A 16,845-nucleotide genomic window follows, 5' to 3' on the forward strand; every position below is an offset into this window, starting at 1 on the left:
TCCAATTTGCTTACCGACCCAATAGGTCCACAGACGACGCAATCGTAACCACACTGCACACTGCCCTAACCCATCTGGACAAGAGGAATACCTATGTGAGAATGCTGTTCATCGACTACAGCTCAGCATTTAACAACATAGTACCCTCCAAACTCGTCATCAAGCTCGAGACCCTGGGTCTCGACCCCGTCCTGTGCAACTGGGTCCTGGACTTCCTGACGGGCCGCCCCCAGGTGGTGAGGGTAGGTAACAACATCTCCACCCGCTGATCCTCAACACTGGGGCCCCACAAGGGTGCGTTCTGAGCCCTCTCCTGTACTCCCTGTTCACCCACGACTGCGTGGCCATGCACGCCTCCAACTCAATCATCAAGTTTGCGGACGACACTACAGTGGTAGGCTTGATTACCAACAACGACGAGACGGCCTACAGGGAGGAGGTGAGGGCCCTCGGAGTGTGGTGTCAGGAAAATAACCTCACACTCAACGTCAACAAAACAAAGGAGATGATTGTGGACTTCAGGAAACAGCAGAGGGAGCACCGCCCTATCCACATCGACGGGACAGTAGTGGAGAAGGTGGAAAGTTTTAAGTTCCTCGGTGTACACATCACGGACAAACTGAATTGGTCCACCCACACAGACAGTGTTGTGAAGAAGGCGCAGGAGCGCACTCACAAACTTCTACAGATGCACAATCGAGAGCATCCTGTCGGGCTGTATCACCGCCTGGTACGGCAACTGCTCCGCCCACAACCGTAAGGCTCTCCAGAGGGTAGTGAGGTCTGCACAACGCATCACCGGGGGCAAACTACCTGCCCTCCAGGACACCTACACCACCCGATGTCACAGGAAGGCCATAAATATCATCAAGGACAACAACCACCCGAGCCACTGCCTGTTCACCCCGCTATCATCCAGAAGGCGAGGTCAGTACAGGTGCATCAAAGAAGGGACCGAGAGACTGAAAAACAGCTTCTATCTCAAGGCCATCAGACTGTTAAACAGCAACCACTAACATTTAGTGGCCGCTGCCAACATACTGACTCAACTCCAGCCACTTTAATAATGGGAATTGATGGAAATTATGTAAAAATGTATCACTAGCCACTTTAAACAATGCCACTTAATATAATGTTTACATACCCTACATTACTCATCTCATATGTATAGACTGTACTCTATACCATCTACTGCATCTTGCCTATGCCGTTCTGTACCATCACTCATTCATATATCTTTATGTACATATTCTTTATCCCTTTACACTTGTGTGTATAAGGTAGTAGTTGTGGAATTGTTAGGTTAGATTACTTGTTGGTTATTACTGCATTGTCGGAACTAGAAGCACAAGCATTTCGCTACACTCGCATTAACATCTGCTAACCATGTGTATGTGACAAATAAAATTTGATTTGATTTGATAGCTTACCTGGCTGGCATGAAAATGAACCACGGGAAAAGCTTCCTCCATTCGCTGTTTAACTGCATAGATGACATGCGTTTCTTTCACTGGCCCTGTTTCGAGACACATGCATGATAATGTTCCATTCTAAATCAAAACAAATTTCACACAGATATTATTTAGTGTACAGTACCAGTCAAAAGTTTGGACACACCTACTCATTCAAGGGTTTTTCTTTATTTGTACTATTTTCTATGTTGTAGAATAATAGTGAAGATATTAAAACTATGAAATAACACATATGGAATCATGTAGTAACCAAAAAAGTGTTAAACAAATCAAAATGTATTTTATATTTGAGGTTCATCAAAGTAGCCACCCTTTGCCTTGATGACAGCTTTGCACACTCTTGGCATTCTCTCAACCAGCTTCACCTGGAATGTTTTCCCAACAGTCTTGAAGGAGTTCCCACATATGCTGAGCACTTGTTGACTGCTTCTCCTTCACGCTGTTGTCCAACTCATCCCAAACCATCTCATTTGGGTTGAGGTCAGGTGATTGTGGAGGCCAGGTCATCTGATACAGCACTCATCACTCGCCTTCTTGGTCAAATAGCCCTTACACAGCCTGGAGGTGTTGGGTCATTGTCCTGTTGTAAAACAAACGATAGTCCCACAAAGCGCAAACCAAATGGGATGGCGTATCGCTGCAGAATGCTGTGGTAGCCATGCAGGTTAAGTGTACCTTGAGTTCTAATAAATCACAGACAGTGTCACCAGCAAAGCACCATCACACCTCTTCCTCTATGGTTCACAGTTGGATCCACACATGCGGAGATCATCCGTTCACCTGCGTCTCACAAAGACACTGCAGTTGGAACCAAGAATCTTAAATTTGGACTCATCAGACAATGGACAGATTTCCACCAGTCTAATGTCCATTGCTCGTGTTTCTTGGCCCAAGCATGTCTCTTCTTATTATTAGTGTCCTTTAGTAGTGGTTTCATTGCAGCAATTTGACCATGAAGGCCTGATTCATGCAGTCTTCTCACAACTGCATGTTCACACTCCCTCAAATCATTAGGAGAAAATATTTATATTTTATTCAGCTTTGTTCAATTGTATTATTCCTACTATAAAGTAATGCCATGGAATTCTAAGCAAATCTTGTCAGCTAAATGAACTAGTGTAGCCCACAGCCATATGGCATAGCCAGATCAGGAACTAACATAAGGACAAGTCAGAGTATGCTTATCTGTTCTTCTGAAATAGACAACATTTTCTTCAAATCATGCCTCTTTAGACCCGTCTAAAATAAATGGATATATTGTGATGGTGTAGTCTATATTACATGGATTTATTAGACTTATTAAAATGTAGATGTTCCATAGGTCTGCATTAGTGGTTTGTAGGCTATGTGTGGAAGTCAGGAAAAGCTAAATGTGTTTGTTCATTAACCTCTCTAGGGTATGTGGGACGCTAACGTCCCACTTGGCCAAAAGCCAGTAAAAATGCAGCGCGCCAAATTCAAACATATTACTATAAAAAACAATCTTTCATGAAATCACACATGAAAGACACCAAATTAAAGCTACACATGTTGTGAATCCAGCGAACATGTCTGATTTCAAAAAGGATTTACGGCGAAAGCACACCAAACGATTATGTTAGGTCAGTACATAGCCACAGAAAAACACAGCCATTTTCCCAGCCAAAGTTAGGAGTCACAAAAAGCAGAAATGGAGATAAAATGAATCACTAACCTTTGATGATCTTCATCAGATGACACTCATAGGACATCATGTTACACAATACATGTATGTTTTGTTCGATAATGTGTATATTTATATCCACAAATCTCAGTTTACATTGGCGCCATGTTCAGAAATCCCTCCAAAATATCCGGAGAAATTGCAGCGAGCCACATCAAATAACAGAAATACTCATCATAAACTTTGATGAAAGATACATGTTTTACATAGAATTAAAGATAGACTTGTTCTTAATGCAACCGCTGTGTCAGATTTCAAAAAAACTTTACGGAAAAAGCAAACCATGCAATAATCTGAGACGGTGCTCAGATATAAACAACATTTCTCCGCCATGTTGGAGTCAACAGAAATACGAAATTACATCATAAATATTCCCTTACCATTGATGATCATCAGAATGCACTCCCAGGAATCCTAGTTCCACAATAAATTGTTGTTTTGTTCGATAATGTCCATTAATTATGTCCAAGTAGCTACTTTTGCTAGCACGTTTAGTACACATGTCCAAACGCTCGCGCAGGTCCCACATAACGTCGGACGAAAACTTCAAAAAGTTATATTACAGGTCGAATAAACTTGTCAAACTAAGTAGAGAATCAATCTTCAGGATGTTATCATAAATATTCAATAACGTTCCAACCGGAGAATTCCTTTGTGTCTACAGAAGTAATGGAACGCAAGGCGATATCATGTGGAATGCGTGTGACCAGGAACTGGCAATCTGCCAGACCACTGACTGAAACACCTCCCATCCGGCTCAATATCACAGTAGAGGCTTAATTCAACGTTCTACAGACTGTTGACATCTAGTGGAAGGCGGAGGAAGTGCAAACAGATCCATATCTTACTGGCATTTGAATAGGCGATGAGTTGAAAATCGACCAGCCTCAGAATTCTCACTTCCTGTTTTGGATTTTGTCTCAGGTTTTTGTGTGCCATATGAGTTCTGTTATACTCACAGACATCATTCAAACAGTTTTAGAAACTTCAGAGTGTTTTCTATCCAATAGTAATAATAATATGCATATATTAGCATCTGGGACAGAGTAGGAGGCAGTTCACTCTGGGCACGCTATTCATCCAAAGTGAAAATGCTGCCCCCTATCCTAGAGAAGTTAACTTTCAATAACCGTTAGACCGACAGTTATATGCTTGACAATCACCAACTGCCAAAATTTCCTGACCGCCCGCAACACCCCTAACCACTCCACACTTGAAGGCATTAGGTGAAGGACGTTTGTCAGTAGAACTTACATGTAGAGGTAACATACCCATGGGACTCTGTCTTGAGCAGTGGGATCGTGTCAGCACTAATGTGTCCGTATTGACAAGATTTTTTTTAAACAGGTGGTTTCCATTGCTAATTAGCTCCCAGTTATTACTTAGGCCCAGATCAGGTGTTAGGCATTTAATCCAACGGTGGTGTGGTGGGTGCTAATGAAATGGTGCATTAATTAGCCAGCGACCTTTCTGTGGTCGTGGCTGGGTGTCTCCTCATTTCTCCCAGAGACACCTCAGCTCATTACCTAGCTAGTCAACGTTTAGCTCAGCACACAAACACTACGGGTTTGTTAACAGAGCTGCTTGAGCACTGGGGCTAACGCTAATAACACAGGGAGAGAACATAGGGAGGGAGCGAGGGAGTCGGCGAGTGAGAGATTTGTAGGAAAAGAGAGAGGGAAATGGGAGAGTAGAGGAAATGGCTCAACAGGACCACAACAGCTAACGTTAATGACACCTAGAGAGAGAACAAGAGGTGGGTGAGTACGTAGTAATAACAACAAAAAAGCTAATCAGCGCCCAGCCTTGATTAATATTTTTGTTTTTTTTTGTTTGTAAAGCAGGGTAGCAGAGATACAGTAGCAGGCTTTTAGATATCACCTGCCTGGGCCTGACTCATTTAAGACACCTGTGAATGGCCGTGAGTTTGCTGTTCGGTCTGTTGAGGTGCATGACTCCATAGAGATAATGGCAGTCTATTGAGATGATTGGCCTGCTGTTTGTTGTCTCCAGGTTCCCATTGGGAGGGAGGGAGGGAGAGAGGGAGGGGGAGAGAGAGGGAGACCATGTTTATCCACTGGAGAATCAATCAGTGTTATGGCTTTTATTTGCGTTGGGTTGAGTTAATCTTTGAGAGAGGTGGGACATCAAGTCTAGTGACATGGTTCAAATGGAGGAAGGTATCTCTGAGAAAGGTCCATTTTGATTTAGCCTCCACCTCTCTTACTCTCGTTCTCTGCCTTTTTTGTGTTTCCATGCCCAGAGCTAGATGTAATGACTCTGTTATTAGAGTAGACATGGGATTGGATTGGCTTCACCTCTAGCTAGAAAGCCATTTACAGAAAAATACCTTAGCACACAGCACAATTCCCATATACTGAGGCAACTGTCCTTTACAATGCTCAAATAAGTGTAGTTTCCACCAGTTATAACAGTGTTAGTGGCAGGTCTTTGGCAGTCTGCAGTATTTCTTTCATGATATGAACCTGAGCCCAGACAGACAGGAAGTGGAAGAGGAAGTGGTTCTGGGTGCCAGATGAAGGAAGGCATATGGGCTGTCCTTGTGGTGTACCTACTGGTATTGATGGCAGAATGACCTCAACACTACTACACGGCTCATGTTTTTGTGTGTGTATATAGGTTCTTATGTTTTACATGTCTGGAAGTGTGCATGTAGTCTGTGCGTCTGTGTGCGCGTGTTCACACCATGTTTCCTGTTACCAGGGATCATGTTTGTAACTAACTAAATGTTGCTGTCTTTTCTTCCACCCCAACAGCATGGCCAACAGCAGCAGCAGCAACAGCAGCAACAACAGCAACAACAACAACAGCAACAACAACAACAGCAACAACAACAACAAGTGAACCGCAGCAGCCAGGAGGACAAGGAGGAGAAGGAGAAAGAGAAGGAGGGAGAGAGGGAGGAGGAGAAGACTGAGGGGGAAGAAAAGGAGGATGTAATGAAGTGAGTTTGCTTGCCTTCCTCTCTCTAAATGGAGTTAGATTTGGCTGCCCTGACTAGATCAGGAAGGGTAATCATCATAACCCTGACTAGATCAGGAAGGGTAATCATCATAACCCTGACTAGATCAGGAAGGGTAATCATCATAACCCTGACTAGATCAGGAAGGGTAATCATCATAACCCTGACTAGATCAGGAAGGGTAATCATCATAACCCTGACTAGATCAGGAAGGGTAATCATCATAACCCTGACTAGATCAGGAAGGGTAATCATCATAACCCTGACTAGATCAGGAAGGGTAATCATCATAACCCTGACTAGATCAGGAAGGGTAATCATCATAACCCTGACTAGATCAGGAAGGGTAATCATCATAACCCTGACTAGATCAGGAAGGGTAATCATCATAACCCTGACTAGATTAGGAAGGGTAATCATCATAACCCTGACTAGATCAGGAAGGGTAATCATCATAACCCTGACTAGATCAGGAAGGGTAATCATCATAACCCTGACTAGATCAGGAAGGGTAATCATCATAACCCTGACTAGATCAGGAAGGGTAATCATCATAACCCTGACTAGATCAGGAAGGGTAATCATCATAACCCTGACTAGATCAGGAAGGGTAATCATCATAACCCTGACTAGATCAGGAAGGGTAATCATCATAACCCTGACTAGATCAGGAAGGGTAATCATCATAACCCTGACTAGATCAGGAAGGGTAATCATCATAACCCTGACTAGATCAGGAAGGGTAATCATCATAACCCTGACTAGATCAGGAAGGGTAATCATCATAACCCTGACTAGATCAGGAAGGGTAATCATCATAACCCTGACTAGATCAGGAAGGGTAATCATCATAACCCTGACTAGATTAGGAAAAGTAATAATCTCTTACTTTTAAAAACAGCTGTTTTTCTTTTTCTCACTCCCAGTAGGCTACCAAAAGTCACATTTTTAAGATTCCTTATTACATTTTTTCAGAGGTTTTAAACCTACAGTGCCTCCAGAAAGTATTTTTTCCCACATTTTTGTTGGGATTAAAATGTATTTAATTTGTCATTTTTTGTCAATGATCTACACAAAATACTCTGTCAAATTGAAAGGCTTTTTTGCATTTTTTTTTTTATAAAACAACTGAAATATCACTTTTACATAAGTATTTAGACCCTTTACTCAGTACTTTGTTGAAGCTCCTTTGGCAGCGATTACAGCCTCTAATCTTCTTTGGTATGACACTACAAGCTTGTATTTTTGGAGTTTCTCCCATTCTTCTCTTCTCAAGCTCTGAGATTGGATGGGGAGCGTCGCTGCACAGCTATTTTCAGGTCTTTCCAGAGATATTAGATTGGGTTCAAGTCCAGGCTCTAGCTGGGCCACTAAAGGACTTTCAGAGACTTGTCCCAAAGGCACTTCTGCGTTATCTTGGCTGTGTGCTTAGGGTCGTTGTCCTGTTGGAAGGTGAACCTTCGCCCCAGTCTGAGGTCCTGAGCGCTGTGGAGCAGGTTTTCATCAAGGATCTCTCTGTACTTTGACCCGTTCATCTTTGTCTCGGTCCTGACTAGTCTCCCAGTCCCTGCTGCTGAAAAACATCCCCACAGCATGGTGCTACTACCACCGTGCTTCACCGTAGTGATGGTGCCAGGTTTCTTTCAGATGTGACGCTTGGCATTTAGGCCAAAGAGTTCAATCTTGGTTTGATCAGACCAAAGAATCTTGTTCCTCATGGTCTGAGAGTCCTTTAGGTGCCTTTTGGAAATCTCCAAGCAGGCCGTCATGTGCCTTCTACTGAGGAGTGGCTTCCGTCTGGTCAATCTACCATAAAGCCTGATTGGTGGAGTACTGCAGAGATGGTTGTCCTTCTGGAAGGTTCTCCTAACTCCACAGAGGAACTTTAGAGCTCTGTCAGACTGACCATCGGGTTCTTGGTCACCTCCCTGACCAAAGCCCTTCTCCCCAGATTGCTCAGTTTGGCTGGGGGAACAGCTCTAGGAAGAGTCTTGGTTGTTTGAAACTTCTTCCATTTAAGAATGGGTAGGCCACTGTGTTCTTTGGGACCTTCAATTCTGCAGAAATGTTTTGGTACCCTTCCCCAGATCTGTGCCTCGACACAATCCAGTCTCGGAGCTCTACGGACAATTCCTTTAACCTCATGGCTTGGGTTTTGCTCTGACATGCACTGTCAACTGTGGGACCTTATATAGACAGGTGTGTGCCTTTCCAAATCATGTCCAATCAATTGAATTTACCACAGGTGGACTCCAATCAAGTTGTAGAAACATCTCAAGGATGATCAATGGAAACGGGATGCACCTGAGCTCAATTTTGAATCTCATACTTATGTAAGAAAGATATTTCTGTTTTATATTTTAAATTTCAATAAACCTGTTTTCGCTTTGTCATTATGGGGTATTGTGTGTAGATTGGGGGGGGGAAACTATTTAATCCATTATAGAATAAGGCTTTAACGTAACAAAATGTGGAAAAAGTGGTCTGAATACTTTCCGAATGCACTGTATATTGGAGAGATAAGAATGCAACCAATGCTACGTGTTTCACTAGATATAAATGGTACTCCTCTTGTCTATTTCATGTTTGGGTGTGAAAATGATCGTTTGTAACCTCATACTCTTTGCATATCTGACGAAATGCGGTTTCACTGTGAGCCCTAGTTCTTGTGTTGTGGCCATGTTTAGATGACGTGTCATAGATTCTCTGTATGATTTTCAGTTCTTGGTGTGACTAATACCTGTCTTGTAATTCATCAGAACTCTAGCCGATCTGTTGCGTAATCCTTCTCCTCCTACTTTTATAAACAGCTGTTTTCCTGTTTTTCTTCTCTCACTCCCAATAGGCTACCAAAAGTCACATTTTTAAGATTCCATACTTATTTTATTTTTCGATGGGGGGAAAAGGGATATGATTGACAGCCTAGCAGCACAGTTACTGTACTGTCGGTTGCTACAATAATCCAGCAAGTCTCCAGAGCTGGGAGCTCCAGAGTGTGTGATCTGCTGTGTGATGCTGCCTTGCCCTGGCATCTCTGTAGGCACAGTTCCAGCGTGATGGAGAGGAGGATGGTGAATTCAGTCAGTGCTGCTGAGCACTGCAATCTATGTGAGCAGTGGAACAGCACTCACTCAATGCAGTGTTGTTGTCTTCATGAGAGTCGCATGTTTCACAGGGAAGAACAGTGAATGTTGGAAGTCCATCATCATGTCCAATCTTCTAGTGAGGCTCCCAGCTCTCTGAACAGAGGTTGGACAAGTTGGAGTTGTTTGGTGCTGCTGACAAACAGAACAGTGAACAGGAGTTGTCCTGCCTGTCTGAATGAGTGGTGTTGATCATGATGAAGCATCTTCAGTGCTTCCAGTACTTGGGCTGAGGAGAGCAGGCAGAGGAGTCCCTGACTCCCACTCCCCCTGTGGTGGCTGCCTGTAACCCCTGGCACAGCTGATGCTGCTATATCTGGTGTGCAAGGTAGCAGGACAGGCCCGTCTTAGAATAATGATGCCGGACCTGTTGAAAATGAATGGAAGAACACCGGCTACAAAATCACTGTTTATCTGTTAGCCTGCCATGACACTGACGGGATATATCGCCATGCTTGCAAAACTCCAAACTACTCTCCTGAGCCTTGAGGCCTGTGTGTGTGCGTGCCTGTGCACGTCTGTGTGTGCTTTGGCACATACTGTAGTTATTTTCTGTTTTTTAACCCAGACAGACCTCTGCACTTTGTCAGGTTTTAAGTTAACAAACTAAACAGTACACATGTGCAGGCCAGGCAGTGAGGAAGAGGAGGGTAATCATGATGATGAAGGTGGTGTGACTGACACTCTCCCTGCAGGGACGACACCTCTGGTGAGGACGGGGAAGACAAAGAGCCCACGGTGGCCTTAAAGGGTCGACGCACGGCTAACAGCCAGGGCCGGCGCAAGGGCCGCATCACCCGCTCCATGACCAGCGAGGTGGAGGAGACCGCCACGCCGCCGCTCAGCGGTGAACTCGGTACGTCTCACTCTACTGCTATAGTCTACACTGCCGCATGATGTCTTTCACTGCATCTTTACCCACTGCTCTTTTCACCTGACTAGATTTTCATCACACATCTCATAAACCGAAAGAGCCAGGTTCTCTCTGAGCAGAAATATTTAACGTCTGTATTTTGGTCTGAAATGTCGCTGATTGGCGATATGTTTGAAGGACAAATATGGCCATGATATTGCTGAAGCACATCTGTTTAGTAGGTCCACCTGATTTAATGTGAACTGAGCATATGAACACTCCCGTCATTGTTGTGTTTATTTCCCTCCTGATATCCCACACCACAAGGGTGCACTGTAGATCTGTCTCAAAACAATTTGACACGTGCACCGAACACACACACACCTTGGCCTGGAAGGTGCCTTTAAGATCATTTTTGCCTAAACAAGAGAGAGACAATAAATTGATACTTAATGAGAAAATACCAGGGATGCTTTAAGAAATGAGGAGATGGGAATCTCAATGGCCAGTGAATGGAGGAACGTATAATGCCCCTACATAAATGTATGTAGTTCAGTCCTTGAGCTGTTCTTGTCTATTGATGTTTTGTATTATGTCATGTTTTGTGTGGACCCCAGGAAGAGTAGCTGCTACTTTTGCTAATGGGGATCGTAATAAAATACCAAAATACCAACAGACTGTCGATCAATTGCGTTCACATTGTTATGCTGCGTCACGCGGTTGCTAAGATAATCGTCACGCAATCCCTTCTAAAAGTCAGATTATGAGTCAGTGTGCCTATTTTCCTCAAGTATGTAATGTCACGATTTCAAAGCTATACGATATTACAGAGAACAAGTTAATTATCTCACATCTCGGAAAAGATTTGTAATGTTGTGCTTTTTGTTTACGTAATTCATGCTAATGTTGGGTTTTTGAGCTATTTATAAAAAATATAAATAAATAAGTAAAAAAAATCGCCTTTATTTAATCAGGTAGGCCAGTTGAGAACAAGTTGTCATTTACAACTGCGACCTGGCCAAGATAAAGCAAAGCAGTGTGACACAGACAGGAACACAGAGTTACACATGGAATAAACAATAAACAAGTCAATGACACAGTAGAAAAAAAGAAAGTCTATATACATTGTGTGCAAAAGGCATGAGGAGGTAGGCAATAAATAGGCCATAGTAGCAAAGAATTACAATTTAGCAGATTAACACTGGAGTGATAAATGAGCAGATGATGATATGCAAGTAGAGATACTGGTGTGCAAAAGAGCAGAAAAGTAAATAAAAACAGTATGGGGATGAGGTAGGTAGATTGGGTGGGCTATTTACAGATGGACTATGTACAGCTAGCGCCCAATTGACTCCCATTCACTCCTTGGAGTGCACTCCCCTTCCCAGAATTTCCCAGAATGCACCACATGGCTCATTGACAATGTAGGGCAATGTACACAATGGGCGTTAATGCGAGTTTCCCCGTCTAATTTCTTTAAAGTATCCTGAACGTACTCATTAAGGCAGCAATACTCATCTGTCTCAGCTTTTTATTCTCTCTGCAGTTTGCAAGGCTGCCTTTATATACACACACACACACACACACACACACACACACACACACACACACACACACACACACACACACACACACACACACACACACACACACACACACACACACACACACACACACACACTCGCTGTAGCTGTAGGCGATTAGGGTTTTGATGTTTCAACACTTCAGTGGGTGGTTGGTTGCTCCTGCTGCTGTGGGTTTGTCCCTGGGAATCCCCAGGTGGCCTGATCCAGCCAGAGGGGCTCTGTTCTGATCAGTATCTCTAGTTTCTCTTCTCACTGTTACTGGGCTTGTTTCTCCTTCCTCGCCTGCTGTTACTGTGCCCGTCACAGCCCTACAGAGAGGACACAACAGCACTGAAACCACAGCTCATCTCCTCTTCTCGTTTTCTTTCCTGTCTTCTCTTCTGCCAGGGTCAGGCTGGTCCCTACTGTATACAGGTGGAACAACCACTTATTATGTCTCTAATCATTAACTGACTTTCTCCTCTTAAACTAACAGCCCCTGTCGACCGGCTCTACCGTGCTGCACCAGCAAGCAGCAAAGACAACCCTGCCCCCTAGCTTTTCTCTTTCTTTTCTCTCTCTCTGTCTCTCCCTCTCTCTCTCGGTCAGTCAGTCGCTCGCTCTCTCTGTCTACTTGAGACTTCCCTCCCCTCCCTCCTGCCCGCTTTCTAACGTGGTGGTTCTGCTTTTATCCTTTCAGCCAATCTGGAGATGAATGAGAGCTCTCGCTGGACTGAGGAGGAGATGGAAACCGCCAAAAAAGGTAAAGAAAAATCAAACAAAAACAAGTTACCTCTGTGTTTGAAATACGACCCAGCAGCGCCATTGTCATTCAAAAGAAAACTTTCCTTGTCAAAGAGAAAACCGCCCATAGAATTAGCTTGGCGAGGTTTTCTCGAAAGTGGTGACAAGTGCATGTGCCTGTGACTTCCTGTCAGATAGGCTAGGCTGGAGCCACGTGCTGTCTGTCTGTCTGTCTGTCTGTCTGTTTGCAGAGCTGTGTGGGGCTCCACTCTGCTGCTACGCCTGCCATGGCTGTTTCTGAAGCCACTGTAAAAGTCCCACCCTCTTATCTTTGGCTAGAACAGCTCCAACTGCAGAAGTCTGTTTACTCTTTACATGGCCTGTTTATTGTCTTTGACTGAAGATTACCCTGGCCTCGCCTGGCCTGTGGGTCCTGCAGAGAGAAGGTGGCTGTGATTCTGCCTGTCTGTTTGCTGTGGTGTAGTTGTGTTGCGTGTGCTGCACACAGCTCAGTCTACAGCAGTGGTAGGTAACTAGATTCAGCCTCGGAGTATATGGTCAATGGGCCACAACGTAATTATAATAACTTGTACTCTGCAAATTGACCACAACTAAGCCCAATAAAATATTGTATTTGACAATAACAATCATTCCTTAGCTTGATTACTTGATTACTTTTTTTATGGGAATACTTGGGAACAGATTTCCTCAAACTTTACTGAAAAACTTTGGGGAGCCCCCCAAAAAATACCATGCGGGACGGTTTTGGCCTGTTTTGATGACGTGTCATGGATTCTCTGTATGATTTTCAGTTCTGGGTATGACTAATACCTGTCTTGTAATTCAGCAGAGCACTAGCCGATCTGTTGTGTAATCCTATTTTTTCAAAAGAAGTTCCTTTATCACCATGAATGTGCTAGTGAAGGGAGAAATCCTATACAGCAGACACCCAGTCATTCTGTCTCGTGGTGTTATTTCTCCTGCTGCTGGCAGTCTGCAGACTCAGTCTCGGGGTGCTGTTGTAATGACTGGCGCTGGCCCTTGAACATGGCCCTGAGTAGTAATCCTGCTTAATGTCTTCAACTCCATTCTCCCGCACTGGGATTAGTGGGCCGCTGCATCCCAGGGGATTAGTCCTGCAGCCCGGTGGGAGCTGGGCTTCTATGAAGGGCTTATGTAACCACAACCACAGGGCCCCTGTCCAGGGGGGAGGGGATCTTTCAACCCCCCACTCCGCCATTGCTCATCAGCCAGTAACCATGCCTGCCAAAAGGGCTTCCCCCTCCACGGCTCCTCATATGTAGAGTAGCCCACCAGTCCCAGCCCCGCTCCCCTAACCCTGGCCTGAATGTAAATGCCAGCCCAACAGTCAAGGTGCACACTCCACTTCCAGGAGCTTGACCTGTATATGTTTTAAAGAGGCTTACATCTCCTCATGCTAATGTGTTTGTCCCCTTGTGCTAAAAAGATCTCAATAATGACATTCATAGCATGGCAGCATTTCAGCGTGGCAGTGCCAGGAATCCCCCATGGGATGGCAAGGCCACAAACGTTGACGGATTCCCCTTGTCTTTCCTGTTCAAAAAGCCTGGCATCTTTAACAAGGGATTGTAGAACTTTGTTAAGTCTCCCTCCCTTGTTCTTGTATATCCCTTTTAGTGTGTGTGTGGTGTGTGTAATTAAGGTAGGATTCTATGCCCGCCTTAGTTGAACAATTTAGAAGCACACAAATACGTTTAGGAGCACAATTAATGTATTTGAGGGAGAGTTTTTATTATAAGAAATTATTAAAAGTTCATGAATAAAAGGTTTTGGGAGTGTGCCATGCTCAATCAAGTACAATGTACCCTCAAATATTTGAGTCACTTAGGTGAGAGAGAAATGTTCAGCTGCCCCTTTAAGGGGCGGGCCAGTTATGTGGTGGGACCAATCATTTATATATACACTAGAGGACTGACAAGGGCAATGTTTTGAAGCCACCGCGCCTCCGTCTTGACACTCATCCTCCATTGTAAAATATATATATTTTGGAAGCAATAGAAATGCATTTTTAAATGTCTAGATTCATTTTTGACACATTTATTATATTACAGACACCTACAAGCATACTTTTCAATTATGTTATTTGAGTGAAACATAAAAATAAAATAATATATAACATACTAATGTTACTGTCCCCGCTACAACTAAATACTTAAATACATGTAATTCTGTCCCTGAAACATTTAATTGAAATACTGTAGAATTCCATTCATTACTATGGAGGACTGCTCCTACTGGGGAGTGCCAATATGGCCGACTGGTGGCTTCAAAGCTTCTCATCGGCCAATACGTTACATCACAAATACAGGGTATATATACATCATTGGGTGGGACGCCCAGGTCTGTCTGAGAGAAGATTCTCTGACGTCTCTTCCCTAGCAGTTGAGCAAGCTCAAACTAACATTGAAAAACAACTTAGTGTGTAAACAAACCGATGTAAATAACCAAGAAACAGGAGTCAGTCACGTTTAGTAGACTTTTGGGTAAATTCAACCAACTTCTATGCCTGTGCACTTTTAAAAATTCATCTTTCAGCACTTCACTCACAGTGCGCAGAGCGCCCAAGGCACTGTTGCTCCTCAAGGTGAGATATATGGGACTCTAGTTCTTTGTGTGATTAGCTACCAGCAATTAAACAAAACGGCAGAAATACTTTTTTGCTGTATATCACAACTCGCACATATGCTCATACTTTACTTTTTCAGTCCACACACATCTATTTTTAATGCGGAAATGCGATTAAAATGGTCGCACTGTAGAGCCAGGTAAAGTAGGGTGTGGGGGGAGTGTGTGTGTACTCACTCCTTGGCTAGTGTTTGTTATGTAAGTTCTCTAATCTGGCAGGCTTACTTGAGCAGCCAGGCAGCTGGATAATCGGGTCGCTCCCTCATGCCTGCTGTAGTACTGTACAGGTCCTTTTAAAGGAGTAGTAGGTAGAGCTTTCTCTGTTGTGTTCTGCTGTGCTCTGGACTGTTGGAGTGGATCAGGCCAGAGCATTCTCCCCCCTTCCTTTCCTCTCGCGCTCCAAACTCTCTACTCTGGCCTCCCAGTCAGTGTGTCCTGAGATGGGAGGGGATGGCACAGGCCCAGATTGGCAGGAGCTGTGGAAGATTCTTTTATTTTTTTTCCATTTTCGGCTCTCCCTTTCTCGGTGTTGTTGTAGATTGGAGAGGGGTCACATTCAGGATGAAAAGCAGGTCAGTCAGGAAAAATGTGAAACCCTTTATGCTTTCTCATGGTATCAACATCAACTCCCCCTTTCTCTTCCTCTCCTCCATTGTCCCTCTAGCTCAACTCCCCTGCTCTCACTCTCTCTCCTCTGTTTACCCTCAGACTAGCTGTGTATGTGTTAGAGAGAGAGTAAGCAAGCGAAAAAGAGAGACTGAGGGAGTGTGTGTTTATGTGTTTGTGTGTGTGTGTGTGTGTGTGTGTGCAGCTCTGCCTGCTGGCAGTGAGAGTGAAAGAGGGAGGGAGGGGAGAAAAAAGGGAAAGATAGAGGAGAGATCAGATGAGGGGAGAGAGAGGCTGAGCACATAGCACCGCCCCACAGTCCCACTTTCCTGTGAAAGTCCTTTTAGACAGCAGCCATTGGGGAAGGACCTGGCGGAGAACAACGGACTAGCCCTGACGGAGAGCGAGCGAGAGAGTGTGGGAAGTGAAAAGGCGAGGAAAAAGCAAGGGAGAGGCAAGACGCAGAGCATGTGCTGTTTTGAGCATGTCAACCTGACACTGGCTCCAGTATCAGGCCAGCAGGAGGGGTGTGGAGGCTGAGCTGGAGCCTAGCTGTTTTCTTTCTCTGCCCCTCTGGAGTGGAATCACTACCTGCCTTCTCCACAGAGATCAGACTGCCGATAGTGTGATACAGACCAGGGGCACGAGGGACAGCTGGAGTGACAAGCACATGAGAAGGAGGACACTCACTAGGTGTTGATTGTGCCATCGATGGGAGGAGCTTTTATGGAAATGGAGGATCGTAATTGGTTGATTGAGTTTGCCACCTGCTCTAGCTGAGCAGCAGCTGATTGGATGCCTGCTTCCTCTTGTGTGTTGCTCCACTGGCCAGGACCTGAGGCCGATGGAACTGGAGCTGCTTGGGATTGTTTCTGTGCTCTGGTTAAACTGAATGGACTGAATCTGTGAAAGTGAGTCGTAACAAAGTGACCCTTGACTTCCAGTGAATGAATTGCAGTGTTATTGCTTCAGGTTTACTGGGTAGAGCAAAGTGTGTGTGTTCTTGGTGTGGCACGTAGCAGGGTGTCTGACTGGACTTGTGTGCTCTGGGCTCAGTGGGCTGTCTCCCTGCACCCCGGGACAAGGCTGTAAAAGGTTAATAGGTGTTGA

At 44.5% G+C, this 16,845-nt stretch overlaps 1 protein-coding gene across 1 annotated transcript in view; it reads left to right on the top strand.

The window, feature by feature from the left end:
* Positions 1-16,845, top strand: part of LOC139575342 (nuclear receptor corepressor 2-like) — a 189,969-nt gene that overhangs the window by 126,087 nt on the left and 47,037 nt on the right. The window contains exons 15-17 of the mRNA XM_071400266.1: positions 5,952-6,139; positions 9,996-10,156; positions 12,419-12,481. Coding sequence (XP_071256367.1) covers positions 5,952-6,139; positions 9,996-10,156; positions 12,419-12,481 — 412 coding nt within the window. The remainder of the gene's footprint in view (positions 1-5,951; positions 6,140-9,995; positions 10,157-12,418; positions 12,482-16,845) is intronic.

This window comes from Salvelinus alpinus, chromosome 5 (assembly GCF_045679555.1).
Source record: "Salvelinus alpinus chromosome 5, SLU_Salpinus.1, whole genome shotgun sequence".
Lineage (NCBI taxonomy): Eukaryota > Metazoa > Chordata > Actinopteri > Salmoniformes > Salmonidae > Salvelinus > Salvelinus alpinus.